Source organism: Myiozetetes cayanensis, unplaced genomic scaffold (genome assembly GCF_022539395.1).
Source record: "Myiozetetes cayanensis isolate MyiCay16 unplaced genomic scaffold, myiCay2020 scf26, whole genome shotgun sequence".
Lineage (NCBI taxonomy): Eukaryota > Metazoa > Chordata > Aves > Passeriformes > Tyrannidae > Myiozetetes > Myiozetetes cayanensis.
Genome location: NW_026087477.1, coordinates 3854953 through 3871800, shown reverse-complemented (window position 1 = coordinate 3871800; position 16848 = coordinate 3854953). Strand labels below are relative to the sequence as shown.

At 69.2% G+C, this 16848-nt stretch overlaps 2 protein-coding genes across 2 annotated transcripts; one reads left to right on the top strand and one right to left on the bottom strand.

Moving 5' to 3' along the window:
* Positions 1–5470: 5470 nt before the first annotated feature.
* Positions 5471–8318, bottom strand: ATP5F1D (ATP synthase F1 subunit delta). The gene is made up of 5 exons (XM_050321094.1): positions 8145–8318; positions 7243–7396; positions 6767–6855; positions 6336–6463; positions 5471–5593 (listed from the first exon to the last, which is right to left on the bottom strand). Exons 1-4 carry the CDS (start codon positions 8277–8279, stop codon positions 6341–6343), a joined length of 501 nt encoding a protein of 166 aa, XP_050177051.1. The 5' UTR covers positions 8280–8318; the 3' UTR covers positions 5471–5593; positions 6336–6340.
* Positions 8319–8936: 618 nt separating this feature from the next.
* On the top strand, positions 8937–16653 carry CBARP (CACN subunit beta associated regulatory protein). The gene is made up of 10 exons (XM_050321092.1): positions 8937–9076; positions 11260–11331; positions 11880–12025; positions 12114–12175; positions 12418–12583; positions 12661–12835; positions 13036–13188; positions 13524–13731; positions 13844–14027; positions 14345–16653. Exons 2-10 carry the CDS (start codon positions 11284–11286, stop codon positions 15516–15518), a joined length of 2316 nt encoding a protein of 771 aa, XP_050177049.1. The 5' UTR covers positions 8937–9076; positions 11260–11283; the 3' UTR covers positions 15519–16653.
* Positions 16654–16848: the final 195 nt, after the last annotated feature.

Here is a 16848-nt window from a genome sequence, read left to right as displayed (position 1 = left end):
CCCCCGGCACTCCGGGTGCTCCCACCTCCTGCACCTGCCTGGCCCGGGGGGCCCTGCCTGCAGCGGCCTGTCCGCGGGACGCCAAGGAGCTGGTTGGGCTGGGCGGGTGTCGGGTGGGAGCGGGGTCTGCTCAGCCCACACAGGTGTGGCTGCGGCAGCAAAGAAAGCTCCGCGCCCGGCTGGCCCCGTCCTGCTGGGTGGCAGGAGCCTCCCGCGCCGCTCGCACCCCGGGGCGCGCGGGCACACCCCGTCATTACCCCACAGCAGCTGCCGGCGCTGCCCGGGCAGGGAGGGGACGGCAGGGCCGGGACGCAGCCGGCCGGCACGGCCAGGTGGGGATGGGGAGGGTGGGAAGCCATCGCCCACCCGTGTGTAGCCCTCTCTGCGTGGGACCCGCCAGAGGCACCCGGGCCCCACCGGTGCCCCCGACACGTGGGGGATGCAGCCGGGTCAGGCCCAGCAGCTGCTCAGGACATGCCCTGTGGGGCCACGGTGCACAATGATCCCATTGAGGTCCTGTGTGGTGGGGGGGGACACCCAAGGTGCCGGTGGCAGAAGTGACTCCAATGTCACGCCAGGCCTCAATCCTGCTATTTATACAGGAGGGGCAGCCTTTGAGGGAACGGGCATGGAGGTGCTGCCGCCTCCTCCTCCCCACCGCATGCTGGGGCATCCCAAAGGGCAGTGGCCTCGGCCCCCCCAGCTTCCCCTCCCCACCCTGCACCCCAGCACGGCGCCAGACCCGCCCGGAAGAGCCCCAGCGCCGGGACCAGCTGCAGCCGCTTCCTCCAAGCCCAGCCCTGCCAGGAACCAGGGAGCCCACGGGGGCTCTGAGCCCCAGCTGCGGACGAGGCAAAGGGAACCGAGCAGCGGATGGAGCCCCAGGGCCTGCGGGGCTCGCACGGGGCGACTGGGTGCTGGATGCTGGGATCCAGCTGGGAACTCCTTGGGAACCTCCCAGCTTTACCAAGGGCGAAGTCCCGGCACATCAAAGGCGGGCGGGGGCAGCGGGAGCCAGGGCAGGAGCCTTTGGTCCCTGCCAGCGCCCGGCTCTGCCGCCCCATGCTGCTCCCACCGCCCTGAGCTGGGGTCCCGTGCCGGCACACCTGGGTCCGGGGTCGTGCCCCCCGCGGCGTGGCACCCGGCCCATTGCTGTGGCAACCGCCACCAGCTCCGGGTGTATTTTCTGCACCAGGGCCGCCGTGGGAACCTGGACGGGTGCCACCTCATTCCGCTGGGCTCTCTGGGCCGCCTTTGTAGCCGGCCTCCAGCCCAGCTGGCAGCCGCTTCCTCCCCAGCCTCCCCCTGGCCCTGGCTGGGGGCAGCAGGAGGGGGCTTTGCAGGAACCCCCAGCACGGGGCCGTGCACCCCCTCTGGCCCCCGTGGCCTTGGGCTGGCTCCAGTGGAGCTGAGCGTCAGCAGCCGCCAAGGCTGCCCTGAGCAAGGGCCGTGCCCGCAGCCCCCAGGGCCACCCAACCCCTGCCAAGGCACCTGGGACCCCAGGTGCCACCCCCACCACCCCTCGCCTGTCCCTGGCAGCTCCCGGGGGGCTTCCCAGGGGGCTCCCCCACAGAGGTGCCATCCCCGAGCGCAGCAGCAGGGTCTGGGATTCCCATGTCCCATCCCTGCTCTCCCCAGCGTGCAAGAGGCTTTGCCCATCCGTGCCTCAGTTTGCCAGGAGAACCTGCCCTGGGCCAAGTTTGCTGCGAGGCTGCTGGCCCAGGAGCAGCGTGACAAGCTCCGTCGTGCGCGCTGCAACACCCGCCCTCCTCAGCGCCCGCGGCACCCGCTCCTGCGCCTGCATTTCGGGAGTGAGGCCGGTGGGACGACGCTCCCCGTGGCTCCACCGCCTGGAAACAAAGCAAAGCCCTCCTGGGACTGGGAGCGAGGGGCCCCACTGGGACAGATCCTGGTGCTGGGCCCCAAGCCGGGTCCTGCTCCTGCCCGCGGGGATTTTCCCTGAGCTGTGCCATGCTCCCTCCACGGGGCCACGTGCGTGGGAGGGTGGCGGAAAAAGAGCGTTTTCCAGAGCTGGAAACCCAGAGGAAAAAGGCTGCCGGCCGGAACGATTAACACGGGCGGGTTAATCATTACAGCAACCCCCCCACCCGAAGGAAGCTGCGAGGATTTGGCCTTCGAGCCGCCCAAGGGCAGCGTGGCCCAAGGACACGCTGGGCTGTGCTGGCAGCATGCGGAGCCTCCACTGACCTTCTCATGCCAGGGCTGTGGGCAGCACCCACAGGCATGGCGGAGGGAGGGGCTGGACCTGCACCTGGGCACTGCACGGCCTCGGCAGGGTCAGGCAAGGAACTGCCCAGCACCCTGGGGGTCCCCACGCTCCTGGAGGGCTGTGTGGGAGCTGCTGCCACCTCCTGCAGCCCCCTGGCAGTGTGAGGGGTGGGGGTTAGCCCCTGTACCCCCAGCCTGGTGTTGCAGAGTGGGTGCTGTGGGTGTGAGGCAGCAGCAGGGTCAGGCAGGATCCCAAGCGGGGCCAGGCAGGATCCCAAGTGCCGAGGTTTGGGCAGGGAAAGGGGCGGCTCTGCAGGATGAGTCAGCCCGGCGGGAGCGGGGCGTCCTGGGGCTGCGGTGGGGTTTGGGGTTGTTTTTCCTGCAGAGAGAGGAGAGCTGGAACCTTTCGCCTGCATTCGGGACTGGGTGGGACGGGGAAATGCCACGCGGCCAAGCGCAGGGAGGGCCCTCAGCACTGGGAGATTTGGCCCGGCAGAGCCCGGCCCGTCTCGGAAATCATCCCCCGAGAAGCGACGCCGCCGGCAGAATCCGTGATGCTTCACTTTCCGAGCGCTCCCGGCCCCGCTCCCCACCCTCCATCTGGCAGCAGAGGATGCGAGTCATGGGCAAGAGCCCTGGGTGGAAGGGGAGGAGGAGGGGGGCAATGCCGGCTCCCTGCTCCTGTACGGTCAGGGGAGCTCTTCCCTCTCACACCCACTGCCTAGCCCTGAGTCGGAGACAGACAGACCCCAGGCTCCTGGAAATAACTCCACTGCACTGTGCAGATGCTCCCAGCCCTGCATGCCCCCAGCAGAGACAGAGACAGAGTTACCCCAGCACCCACCACCCCAAAAAAAGGTGGAGAAAGGCCTTTTGCCCAGCTGTGAATGGAGGCTGTGGTGCCCAAGGGCAGGTGCCAGCACTCCAGGGACTGCCAAGTTCCAGGCCAGTGCCACCATCTCCCCAGTCCAGGCTGGTTTCAGGGAGAGAGGAGGGAGATTCACCCACTGAATCACACCATGGTCTACACTGTGGAGCTGCCTCCCACTTCCCTGGCCCCTGGCAGGGTCCATCCCCGCAGCGCCAGCACAGCGAGCCGGGAGCAGGGCAGGGCTTTGCCTCCGGAGCAGCCACAGCTGCACGTCTCCTGCACCGAGTCAGACCATTTTCGTGGCACCCAGTGGGACGCAACTGCTGGTGGCTCCAGCGTGGGCAGCGGGAGCTGGGGGAGGAGAACGTGGCTCTGGCTCTGCAGAGCCAGATAATGATAACGAGCAGGGAGGGGAAGGGCCAGAGACAGAGGTGAGGGGCTCAGAGCCACAGCAGGAGGTCCCTGCAGGGAGTGGGCTGGGCTAGGAGTGTGGAGGAGCTCAGTGAATCGCCCACACGTGGCCCTGCACCCACAAAGTGCAGCTCATGGTGAGCAGGGCTGTGACACTGCTGGCCAGGGCTGCTCCGCTCCTGGCTCAAGACAAAGCCCTTTCCCTGCACCCACGAGGGCAGGAGAGGCCCCATCCCAGGACAGAGCAGGGGCACTGTCCCCAGGGTCTCCGGACCTGGAAGAACTGGAGGTGCCCTCACTGCTCCCCCCAAGTGCAGCCTACAAGTCCCAGCAGCCGTCAGGCCGTGGAGCTTCCAGCCAAGGGCACCCTGAGAGGGGCAGGGCTGGATTCCTCGGCCCCCTCGGCCCCCCCGGCGCTGGCGGAAGGCAGTGGGAAGAGCTGGTGAGAGGACGCTGACGGAGACACTTTTTTCCCATCCTAAAAATAGCAGCTGGCCGTTTCCCCAGCTTCCCGGCCTCGCCAACGCTCTTCCATTAGATGAAAAACCCAAGGCAGCCACCTTCCGTCAGCACGGCTGCGTGTGCCGGGGGAGGCTCACGCAGCCCAAATAGAAGCCGGGGACAGAGAGGGGCAGCGGGAGAGGGAGCGGGGCCGGCCGGCCCCAGTTATTCCCCAGACGTTTTAATTAGCACAGCCCCGACTCGGAGGATTCGCTCGTGCTCGGTACAACGTCTGACCTTTGAAGAAAAAGAAGAAAGGGAATGAGAGGGGAAGGGGAAAAGGCACTGGAGCAGCTCAGGAGCTGGAAGTCGGCTGAGCTTCAAATAGGCTCCGCGTCAGGCACCGGGAGGCTTTTAATAAGCCACAGAGTGAGAAATTTAACACCACAGGCTCTATTTTTGATCACTTGTGAAGGGGGGGAGAGAAAGACAGAGCGAGTGAGAGGAGGGGGAGGAGGTGGCGGTGAGAAGAGGAGGCAGCCAAGATTACATCCTGGGTGGCAGCACCGAAAATAGCCGTGCCCCACTCCGGGAGGGAGCGGCGGGAGCCGCGCGGGGCCCGCGGGAGGCCGGAGCAGTGACCTCCCTGGAGCTGCTGCCCACACAGGCAGCCAACGAGCCTTCCCAGGCTGGAACACGGCGGGGAAAAGGGGATTACAGCGTGGCAGCTCTGCACAGCAGAGGGAACCCGAAATCCCTCTGGGAGGGCGTGGGGAGGGTGGCACCAAGCAAGGGGCTTGGCAGCATCTCGTGCCGTGGGCAGGACATGCATCCCCAGTGCCTGGCACAGCCAGAGCCATCCCCTCACTCAAACACGCCCTTCCCAGCAGCTCTGGGGCCCCTCCTGCTTCCTGGAGCCCCTCCTGCCTTCCCTGGGCTGTGATGAGTCCTGGGCAGCCTCCTCGCACAGGGCTAGGACCGCAGCAGGAAAGATTCCCACCGCACACGGCCTCTGCTTCCCTCTGCACCGAGCCCATCCCTGGGGGCAGGGGGAGCTCTGCCTGCTCTGTGTGCCAGCAGCAGCAGCAGGGGATGGGGCAGAGCCTGGCAGCTGCTGTCCAGCTGTGAGCAGCACTGCGCTGGAACAGTCTGGCCAACGGGCATTCCTGCAGTGCCCGAGCTGGGAGGCCGAGGCAGAGCCAGTGGTAGGGCAGGGAGTCAGGACAGGACAGCTCTGGAACAGACCTGTACTCCTCCTGTGCTGCCATAATCCTGCTGTCCAGGTGGTTATTGGAGGTGGAGGTGGCTGGAGCACTGGGAGAGGGTTATAAACCTGTCTGATTCCCCACCTCGCAGGGGGAATCTGCCCCGGGAATGCCTGGCTATCCCCAGGGCAGCACTGGTGACACTTTCCCTGGATGCATCTGCCCCACAGCCCCCGGCATGGGGCAGGAGCCGGGAGCTGATCCCAGCTCTGGCTGCAATCGCTGTGTGGGAAGAAGGAAACGTGCCACGAGAGGGGGTTACATTTCCTTTTAATTGATGAGAACGTTTTCTCCACCTCCATTCGTCCCACTCCATCTGTGCAGCTGGGGAGCAGGACAGGGACAGGCTGGGAGTTCTGCACCCACGGTGGGATTCCTGCAACACACAGAGAGGGGCTGGGTTAGTGAGGGGTGGGCTTGGCCGGGCTGTGGATCCCAACCCCGGGGCTTGGCCCTGCTCCAGCTGCTCAACTGCTGAGAGTAAACACAGCCAGAGTCTCCCTGCGAGCAAAGAGCACCCAGAGCAGAGATCAGGAGATAGTGGGAGCCGGTGCCCTGCTGTGCTCCAGGCTCAGAAGGCTCTCAGTGACTCACCCCCCGGCACAGCACACGCTGCTGCAGAGTCCCCGACTGCCAGCACGTGGGAATGGGAGGGATGAGGCACAGTCTGAGCAGGGCAGAGGGAAAAGGGGCCATGAGGTAAGAGCTTGGCTTCACCGCCCCCGAGACTGAAGCTGCTTGTCTTAGTGGGAGGGAGTGTGCATGACAGAGGCCACGCAGGGCAGAGGCCACTTACTGCCCAGGCACCCCCGAGCTGTCCCTGAGCACAGCCAGTCCCAGTGGGGACCTGGGGCACCAGCGAGGCCCTGGCAGTGACAGCAGCTCCTGGCCTGTCCTGGCATTAGGGCTGAACCGGGCACAGCCCACCCTGGCCATGGGCCCTGTTCCATTTGGTGGCCCTGAGTCAGCTCTGGGCCAAGGACCCCAAGAGCTGAGGCCTGACCCCAGCAAGGGACAGCTGAAGTGTCCCTGCTCCCCAGGAGCACCACCCCTCGCCCAGCCCAGCAGCCCCACAGAAGCAGGTCTGGACACTCAGCCAGGCCCCAGGTGACCCTCACCTGAATCACTCCAGAGCCTTCACCAGGGCTTCGTTAGCTTCTACCTTAATCTGAGCTTCTGCTTTAGCAGCTTCATCGGACGCTGCAGCCATTTCTGACACGGCCTTCTCCAGGTTGGATTTTGCAGTCTGAACACAGGGGCACAAGGGATGTGTCACTGGGTGACACCACAGGAGAGGGGACAATCCTACAGCCCCCGAGTCACCCCCTCCCTCCCCTTCCTTCCACTGCAGTTGTTGACCCCACAGACTGCTGACCTGGGGGCCCTGCGGAGCAGCCCACATGGCTGTGCTGGCCACAGACACCTTATCAGCAGGGAAAAGCTCTTTCTGGAGCCCCTGGTCTGGGCAGGGGGAGCTCCTGAGCCAACCAGAGTAGAGAAGTGGGGGTCAAAGCCCCTCAGGGAGCCCCCACAGGCTCGGGGTACTCACAGCCAGGTCCAGCATGTCCATGGTCACTGCCTCCTCCGCCAGCACCTGCACCGTGGAGTCGGCGTTGACGGTGACGGAGCCGCTGCTCACTGCGAGGCACAGCAGGGAGGGGTCAGCCAGGGCTGCCAGGGGGGCTTATCCCCAGCACCTCCACCATCCCTTCCCCAGAACAAGTCCTCAGCATCCTCCTGTCACGCTCCCAGTGTTCAGGGCCTCAGTTCCCACCCCAAGTGAAGGTGGAGCACAGTATGCTCCCAGAGAGCCTGAGCACAACCAAGATCCAACCCCAGCCCACGGCCTCACACAGAGCCCCAGCTCCCAGGGCAGCTACAGCAGCCCCTGGCAGGGTTGGGAAAGCAGAAATCCCTGGAAGTGCACCAGGGCACACCTGGCTGGGCAGAGCCTCCCTTGTGAAAGCACCGAGAACACCATCCCCACACACACCTTTCCTCCCCAGCTCCTCCTGCCTTGCTCACCAAAGTACTTGGTGGCCGTCCCGTCCTCGGCGTAGACCGTGACGACGCCTGGCCGGAGCACCTGCAGCGTGGGGACGTGGGATGCCAGGATCCCAAAGGAGCCAGTCAGCGTGGGCACGTCCACCTGCTTCACGTTGGCACCGTTGTAGAACACCTGGACAGGGAGGACAAGGAAAACAGCCATCAGGAATGGGGGGATGGAGAGCGGCAGGGAAGAGCCCAGGGATGCAGGGGGCAGCTGGCTCCATCCCGAGGGAGCATCCCAGCTCCATCCCAAGGGAACAGCCCGGCTCCTGGCAGGTTCAGCACGCCCAGGTGTGCCCAGGACAGGCTGCACCTGCACAGGGAGGGAGCAGGGCCGGGCTCCAGAGGAGGGGTCCTGGCACGGGGAGCGGGGATGCGTTCCCAGCTCCCGGGGCACGGCAAGGAGGCGGCACACGCAGACACGGAGTCGGGAGTGGGCGAGAGGCGCCGGCACAGCCGGGAGCAGCCTGGGAAGCGCGTGGGGAGCCCTGAGCCGCTGTCCCCGCTGCGGCCCACGCGGCCGAGCTGTCCCTGTCCCTGTCCCTGTGCCCGCGCCCTGCCCCGGGGACAGCGGCGGCCCCGCCGCCCCCGCAGCCCCGGGCACGGCCCGGCCTCGTCCCGCTCCGGGAGGAGCAGGAGCAGGAGCGGCCCCGGGGGCGCCGCGGCGGGGACGGCCCGAGGTCAGGGCCAAGGTCAGCGCGGGGACAGCCCGGCCGGGCCGCGGGGGCCGCAGCGCCCCAGGCCCCGCTCTCGCCCCGGCCCCGGGCACCGACAGCCCCGCGGGGGCGGCGGCACCGGCCGCGTCCCGCCCGCCCCGAGCCCGCCGCGGGCAGCGGTGCGGGGCGGCGGCGGGGACAGCGGGGCCGGGCCGGCCGTACCTGCGTGGGCGAGGCGAAGGTGAAGGCCATGGCGGCGGGGCCCGCGGCGGGCTCGGCGTAGCCGCGGGCGGGCGGCGGGAGCAGCGCGGGGCGGGCGAGGCGGAGCAGGCGGCGGGCGCGGAACATCGCGGCCATGGCGGCGGCGGCGGCGCGGGGCAGGCCGGGACGGCACCGGACCACAGCTCCCGGCCTGCCCCGCGCGCCGCCCGCCGCAGGAAGGTGTCACCCGCACCGCGGGGACTCCTGGGAGTTGCAGTCCCGGCCCCGTCGGGTGTCCCGGTGCGGGGGGTCCGGTCCCGCTCCGCCCCCGCATCGAGGGGCACCCGCACCCCCGGCCCGGCCCGGCCGCGAGGGCTCTGGGCGGGGATGGAGGCGGGGAGGTGGGACAGGTAGAGGTACAGGCAGGACTGGGGCAGGCAGCGCTGGTACAGGCACGGTACAGGCAGGGGTGCAGGCGGGGTGGTACAGGCAGGGATGCAGGCTGAGATGCAGGTAGGGCTGGTGCAGGCAGGCGTACAGGCAGGAGTGCAGGCAGGGCTGGGACCGGCAGGGGGTCAGGCAGGGATACAGGCCGGGCTGGTACAGGCAGGGCTGATGTAGGCAGGGATATAGGCAGAGGTGATACAGGCAGGGGTATGGGCAGGGCTGTGGGGCAGGCAGGGGTACAGGCAGGCAGGGGGACAGGCGGGACAGGTGGAGGCAGGAGTGCAGGCAGGGCTGTGGGGCAGGCTGTGGGGCAGGCAGGGGTGCAGGCAGGGCTGTGGGGCAGGCAGGGGTACAGGCAGGCAGGGGTACAGGCAGGGCTGGGGCAGCCCCTGTCCCCACGTGACGCCCGCGCCGCGCGGGGGCGGCTCCGGTTCATTCATAAATCCCGGGGCCGCCCCGCCGCACCGAGCGCAGCGGCGGCGATGGAGCCCCGGTCTCGGTTGTAGGTGAGTGTCTGGCTCCGCCGCCTCGCGACAGCCCCTATCGCGACACACGGAGGCGGCCTGGCCGAAGGGAGACCATCACGCCCCACCGCGCGTGGAGGTCCCCGGCGCTCCTGCCTCGCTGTCACCAGCCCTGTCACCAGCCCTGCCTGCATCCCTGCCTCCATCCCGCATCCCTGCCCCACAGCCCTGCCTGCATTCCGCATCCCTGCTTCCATCCCGCATCCCTGCCCCACATCCCTGCCTGCATCCCTGCCTGCATCCCATCCCGCATCCCTATTTGCATCCCGCATCTTTGCCTGCATCCTCGACACCGGGCTGGGGCGGGGGAGGCACGCAGGGGGACAGAGCGGGTCCCCCCCCGCCCGCAGCCCAGCCCCGGCCCAACCGGGCCCGGTGGGTCGCACACAAGCGTGGGGCACAGCCCCGACACGCCCCCCCGCGCCCCCTCCCACGTGCGGGGGCGCGGCAGCACCGGGGCCCCCGGCCCCGAGCCCCCGCCCTGGGCACCACCGGCGGCCCCGGGTCCCGCCCCGTGTCCCCCCGCGGGGGCACAGCCCGCGGACCGGCCCCCTCCTCCAGACAATGGCCGTCCTGTTCCTGCTGGGTCGCCATGGAGACGGGATTCCTCCATGATGGGGAACAGGAGGGACATTCTTCCAGCTGCCCCCGGCGCCCCCCGCCTCGAGCCTGAGGGTGCCCCGCAGGGATCCCTCCCGTCCGGCCCCCATTCCGCGTGGAGCCGCAGCCTCCCTCCCGCGGTCCCCCCTGCCAGGCCCGGTGTCCCCCCACACCCCTGGCACACCGGGGGCGGGGGAGAGACCCACCCCCCATCCTGTCCGGGGTGTCACGGGGTGGGTCCCCTCACCCCGTGCTGCATCACACCAGCTCGGAGGTGCCTGAGATGCACCGAGAGCCGGTGTGGGCAGGGGGGGTCTCTGCCCCCGGAGATATCCCCCTAAGCCCCCGATATCCTGTGCCAGGGCTGCCCCCAGCCATCACCATCCCTGGCTGCCAGCTGCAACACGGCCACCGCTGTGCTGGCCCCACGAGTGACAGTCCCCACCCCTTCTCGGGCTCCATTCACATTTTTCACTGACCTAATTCTGAGCGGTTTCCAAGCGCCCACCCCTGCCTGGTCCAGGGGTCCCCAACACCAGCGTCACCCACCCCTGCCCGTTTTGGGGGTCCCTGACACCAGCATCAGCACCCAGCTCAGCCCCAGCCCCTCCAGCAGCTCAGGGATGTACGGAGGGGACACACGGAGGGGACTCACGGACCCGCAGCGGGAGCTGGAGCTCAGCAGCCCCCGGGAAGGGCTCCCCCGAACACGCGGGAGGTGACAGGGTCCCCGCGGGGTGCCCAAAGGCCGCGGAGGGGTGTGGGACCCCTGCTCCGGTGGCTCTCGCTCCTCGGGAGCTCGGCTCGTCCCCCTCGGCCCCTCGGTGTCCCCCCCGCGCGGACCGCCCGGTGACGGAGCCGCTCTCGGGATGACTCACGAGCGTCACCCGTCGCTCTCCGGCGACACCCACGCCACGAGCTGTGGGGTGGCCACCTGCCCCCCGTCCCTGCCGGTGCCCCCAGCGCGGCTCGCTCCGGGCTCCCGCGGGCGGGGGTCTCCCTGCAGTGCCGACCCCTCCGGCAGCGGGGCTGGGGCTGCGTTTGGCCCCTCGGCTCCCGGGGACGGCGGCGCGGTGTCACCCAGGAACCGGGGCAGGGACAGTCCCCCCGGGCCGGCTCTGGCCACCAGCGTCAGCCGCATTTTGGGGTCTCCGGCCCCAGCCGGGCGTGGGGACCGCGGCCGCTCTCCGGGGGCCGTGCCCACCCGAGTCCGCGGGCTGGGCGCTGGGGTGGCTGTGCCTCGCGGGGGCGAGGGGCTCCCCGGGGAGGGGCAGCGGTCCTGCCCCCTCCTCCCCATCCCTCCATCCCTGCTTCTCTCCTGACCACACCCTCCATCTCTTCATCCTCCCCTTGAGCACACCCTCCCTTCATCCCTTCATCGCGGTCCCTCCCTCCATCCCTCCCTCCCTCCCTCCATCTCTCCATCCCGGTCCCTCCCTCCCGGTCCCTCCCGGCAGCTCCGCACCGCGGTGCCGGGCAGGGGCCGGGGCAGGAGCCGCCGCCGCCGTCCCCGGCCCGGCCCCGCCACCCCGGCCGGTGCCTCCCTCTGTCTCCTCCCGCACCAGGACACGCTCGGGCCGGGACGGACCATGAGCGATGACCCAACACCCTGGGACAACGCGACCGAGAGCGCCACGGTGAGTCCTGCCTGTCCCTGCAGCCCCTGCCGGCCCCTCCCGCCCCTGCCCACGCCTCAGGGTCCCGCGGGAGGGGAGATGCACGTTGGGAGCTGTGGGGTTCTCGTGGCCGCCGCGGGGCTGGGGTCTGTGCCCGGGTGGGGACAGCAGCAGCTCCAGTGTCACCCCTGCTCTGCCAGTCCTGGGGGTGGGTGCCACCTCTCTGTGCCCGGGATGCTCTGGGGGCTGGGGGGTCTGGGGCTGCTGCCAGATCAGCCCCTTTCCCCCAGCTGGGAGCCCTGAGCGCCGTGGTGGGGCAGGACTGGGGGTCCTGTCCCCATCCCCGTCCCAGTGCCTGTCCCTGTCCCCATTCCCGCTCGGCGCGGGGGCCGCGGGCGGCCCAGCCCCCCCAGCTGCCGTTGCCTTGGTGCAGGCAGGGCCCGGGGGCGGCGCGGGGGGGGCTCGGCGGCTCTGGGGAGCAGCGCTGGCGTCAGCGCGGCGGGGGCCGGTTCGGGCTGGGCCGGGGTCCCCCAGCGCGTCCCTGCAGCTCAGCCCCTCGGCCCGGGCAGGCGGTGCCCGGCGAGGTGTCCCCCCAGGATGGGTACGTGCTGCTCCTCGCCCTGCTCTCCATCTTCATCGGGGGCACCCTGGTCCTGCTCTCGGGCATCCTGATCATCTGCCGCCGCTGCTGCGAGGCCGACCGCCGGCACTCCAGGTGGGCACGGGGGACGTCGCTGTCCCCGGGGGCTGTGGCACTGCCAGGGGGGCTGGCATGGGCACTGCTGACCCTCCTCCCCCCACAGAGGCAGTGATGACCCTGAGAAAACCAACACCACTTACCTGGATGACTCACAGCCAGCACAGGGTGAGTGCCCAAAATGACCTGCCAGCCCCCCAGCAGCACCCCCAGCTCCGGGAGTGGGGGTAAGGCAGCCCTTGGGCCCTCCATTGTCCATTCCTTGCTGTGGAGTGGGACTGGCAGCTGGGAGCAGGGAATTCTGGGCTAGCATCGAGGCCATGAGTGCAGCCAGTTTTGCCAGGCCCCAGCTGGGGAAGCTGGGGTGCCCCACAGTGTGGGGAGCTGGTGGCTGACCCCCTTCCCCACAGATATCACTGTCAAAGTGGAGGACCCCGAGTGCCTGTCGTCCTCCAGCTACCGGGATGCCGAGAGCGAGCGGTTCCTGTCCTCCAGCTCCTCCACCGCCCGCCGCGTCTCCTTCAACGAGGCCGCGCTCTTTGACCAGAGCAAGAAGACCCAGGAGAAGGGGAGGAGGTGAAGCTCGGGACTGGGGGGCCCTGTGGGACCCTGGGCTGGCCGGGACTGCCCCTCCTAACCCGGGTATCCCGCAGGTACACGCTGACCGAGGGGGATTTCCACCACCTGAAGAACGCCCGCCTGACCCACCTGCACCTCCCGCCACCCGCCCTCAAGATTGTCACCATCCACGAGTGCGAGTCCAGCGAGAACAGCCTGGCCATGACCCCCCGCCTGCCCCTGCCCAAGCCCGGCCTTGCCATCTTCCAGGTGAGCCCCCAGTGCTCTGGGCACCGGTGGGACATGGGGGGCCAGGGGTCCAGGCCTCCTGCAGCACACCGAGACACCGCTGGACTCGGGGTGGGAGTCCCAGGACATTACTGGAAGTGGAGATGGGGGGTCCCAGAGTGCAGGGGCTCCTCCTGGTCCCCACCATCATGCAGACCCCCTGAGCAGGCTCTGCTTTGCAGCCCCCCGCAGGGGCCCTGCCCCGGCCGGTGCTCCCCAGCCATGCCGTGGGCCCCAGCTCTGCCCTGCCCGGGGACACCTACAACTCCACCGTGGACACCAGCTTCACCGAGGCCAGCCCGGCTGCCTCCTCCGACTCCGGGGAGGGCCCCTCGGTGAGTGTTGGGGTGGGGGGCTGGGACTGGGCAGGGGAAGGGGCTCCCCAGCCCTGGCAGCCTGTGCAGACCCAACGGTTCTTTCCTGCTCCCTCTCTGCTCCCCCCAGATCCCAGCCCTGCCCCCCCACTCTGTGCCAGGCCTCTGGGGAGAGACGTGGGCATCCAACTAGAAACAGGCTCTGCCCCCCCTGCCCCGTCCCTGCCCTGGGGGACATTTGTGCATCTGCTGCAGCCCAGCTCGGCAGAGCAGACAAAGGAGCTGAGTGGGATACGGGGGGGTCATGGGGGCCATCAGTGGGGCCGAGCAGGCACTCACGGCCCCCCCACCCCCAGTTTGCAGCGGCCCCCAGGAGCGGGAAGGAGGTTGGGGGGGGCAGTGCTGGCCCCGGGGAGCCCCCTCCCGCCCTCCCCCAGGGCACCGTCCTGCAGTTCTTCACCCGCCTGCGCCGCCACGCCAGCCTGGACGGGGCCAGCCCCTACTTCAGGATCAAGAAGTGGAAGCTGGAGAGCACCCAGCGGGCGTCCAGCCTGGACACCAGAGGTGGGGGCAAGGGGGGCCCCGCAGGGCTGCGTGGGGTGGATGGGCACACGTGGGTAGGGGGCTCGTGGTGCCAGAGGGGACTGTCCCCCCAGCCTTGCCCTGCGCCCCCCAGGGTCCCCCAAGCGCCGGCAGTTCCAGCGGCAGCGGGCGGCCAGCGAGAGCATGGACCAGGAGGACCGGGACCCCCACCAGACCGACATCATCCAGTACATCGCCCACACCGACGATGTGGCCTTCCACCCCGCGGGGGGCCCCTTCCTGCCCTCCCCCGCCAGCCCCCCACCCTCTCTCGGCAGGTATTTTTCAGTAGATAAGAGGGGATGGGGATGGGGGAGCTGGGCACCGGGAAGGCACCGTGGGGCCCTGCGCTTCTCTGGGAAAAGGGGCTCCTGCTTTTGTGAGGCTTTGGTGGGGCAACCAGGTCTGGATGGAGCTGGTGATGGTGATGAGGAGGATGGGGTGGGGCATGGGCAGGGTGGTGGGGACAGCATGGGGGACCAGGTGGCACCATGGCATCACTGTGGAACCCGCAGGGGCCGGGCTGGCACGTTCCCTGCCCGCTGCCGGCTGGGACCGGCCTGTCCCTGCCGTGACACCGGGGTGGTGCCCACAGGCTAGAGCCGGGCGAGGGGGGCGCGGGCAGCCCCGGCGAGGCCGGCGGCCCCGAGCAGCCCAGCGCCTACCACGACATCTGGAGCCTGCGCGCCTCGCTGGAGCTGTACGCGGCCTCCGAGCGCAGCAACGACCAGGACTCCGTGCGCAGCGACGGCGGGGACAGCGTCTCCTCTGCCGGTGGTGTGGCCCCCTGCCCCTCCTCCTCCCTGGATGAGGCCGAAGGGCCCGAGGAGAAGTTCTGGGGTCGGTCCAAGACAGAGGAGTCGGAGCCCGGCACCCGCAAGCTGCTGCAGATGGACAGCGGCTACGCCTCCATCGAGGCGCCGAGCCGGGGGGGCGAGGAGGGGCCCCCCAAGGACCAGACGGCCTCCGAGAAGCGCATTTGCTTCACCAGCGCCGGGCGGAAAGGAACCATCTTCGAGAGCTTCGAGGGCCGGGAGCCGGAGGAGGAGGAGGAAGAAGAGGAGGAGGAGGAGGGTGGGAGCGCGGCCCTGGGCGCAGCGGGTGGGGGACACCTCCGTCCCCACAGCCCCCTGGCCTGGTCGCCGTACGGGCAGATGTTCCCGGGGCGGGACGCGCCGCCCCGGCGGGATTACAGCATCGACGAGAAGACGGACGCGCTGTTCAACGCCTTCGTGCGCCACGACCCCCAGTTCGACGAGTCTCCGCTGCGGGGGAAGCACCGCTCCCGCACCCACCTGCGCAAGCAGTGGCAGCACGCGAAGCAGTTCAGCGACCCCGGCGTGCGGTACCCGGCGCTGGAGCGGCACCGAACGCCCCTGCGCCGCGGCGACAGCGCCAACTACCCCCTGGACGCTCGGTTCCACAGCCCCCTGCCCCGCATCGTCAGCGCTGGGGATGAGGAGGCGGCCGAGGCGGCCGATGGGGTCCCTCCTGCCCCGGCACTGCCAGACCCGGAGATCCAAGTGATTGTGGAGGAGCCCGGCGAGGCGGCCCCTGAGCCCAAGGCTGGCTCCGAACCCCCTGAGGACGACGACTGCCCCGGCCCCGGGAGGTGCCTGGGGCTTGGCTCTGGCTCGGAGCTGATGGACAAGATCACGGGTGGCCTGGAGGAGCGGCTCTATGGGCACCTGAGGAGAGCGGGAGAGACCCCCGAGCCTGTGGTGGCCGTGGCGGCCAGTGATGCCCCCCCCGACCACAGCCCGGTCTAGGCCCAGCACGAGGGGGAGAGACCCTGGCATGGGGGGACTTGGTCCCCACTAGGGTTCGGGGCTCCATCCCCTCCTGCTGCCGGCGTGGGGACCAGCCCGGTGCCCTGCAGGAAGGGTGTCCCGGCCTGGGAAGGCCAGGAGGGCACGTGGGGTCCCCTGGCTGTACCCCCCACCGTGGGGGTCCGGTAGCGTGGGGTGGCCGAGCCCCCTGGCTCCCGGGAGCGAGGGGCCAGGAGAGGGCCCGGGCTGGGGGTGCCCCGGGGGTCGGGGCGCGGAGAAGGAGCGGAGCGTTGGCCGGGGGTCAGCACCAAGGGACTTTGCTGAGCCCCCCTCAGCCCCCTGAGCCCCCGGCAGAGCCTCGAGCCAGCTCCGCTCTCCCCTCTCTCCGTGGTTCTACAAGCAATAAAGCCTCTCCTCCAGCCGGAACGTCCGCCAGGAAGGGGCCGGAGCTGGGTGTTCCCCCACGGGGGGATGCTGCGGTGCCACCCTGGCAGGGGGGTAGTTTGGGGAGGGGGGAGCTACCTCCTCAACCCCACAATCCCCCCAGTTCCGCAGGGAGCCTGGGATCTGAACTGGAAGAGGAGGGTCTGGGGCAGGGGGCTGCTCGAGGGGCCACAGGGGAGCCGGGGCTCCTGCAGTGGCAGCCTGAGGGCTGGGGTGGGCAGGACCGGCCCTGGGGGCCCCATAAATACCCCCTGGAGGGGTGGGGGCTGCCCAGGTGGGGGTACAGGGTGAGAGCAGAGCATGGGGTCCCCAGTGCACGCTGTGGGTGACCCTCCCAGTGTCTCCCACCCCCCAGGGCTCAGCAGGGGCTCGAGGCACCCGGAGGATATTTATTGATTTTTACAGAGGTGGCTGCTGCTCCGGGGTGGGGTTTGCTTTTTATTGGGTTTTTATTTGTGTTTCAAAGGATGGGGGGAAAAAAAAAGAGAAAAAAACCTCACCCCAGCCCAGCCCCAGCTGTGGCACCTGGGACTTGGCAGCAGGGGAGGGGACAGGCAGGGGCCCCCAGACCCCATTGCATGTGAGTAGAGGCCGGGTCCCCCCTTCCCTCTGCGCAGGCTCTGCCCAAAGCCCTCCCTCCATCAACCCCGCGTTTTTAAGTCTATAAACAAAGGAGAAAAAACAAAACCAAGCGACTGTGACATCTCTGAGCTTATTTCTTACCTTCTGCTTCCTGGGATGGTGCCCACAGGGTTGGGGGGTTGGGGCAGGGGGGCTCCAGGCCTGGCATCACCCCACGAGAGCAGGGTCTGCCTGGGCGGGCTGTGCCCTCCCAAAAGGAAAAGGAAGAAGAGGGGCTGGTCGTGGCCCTCACCCCGCCTGCTGC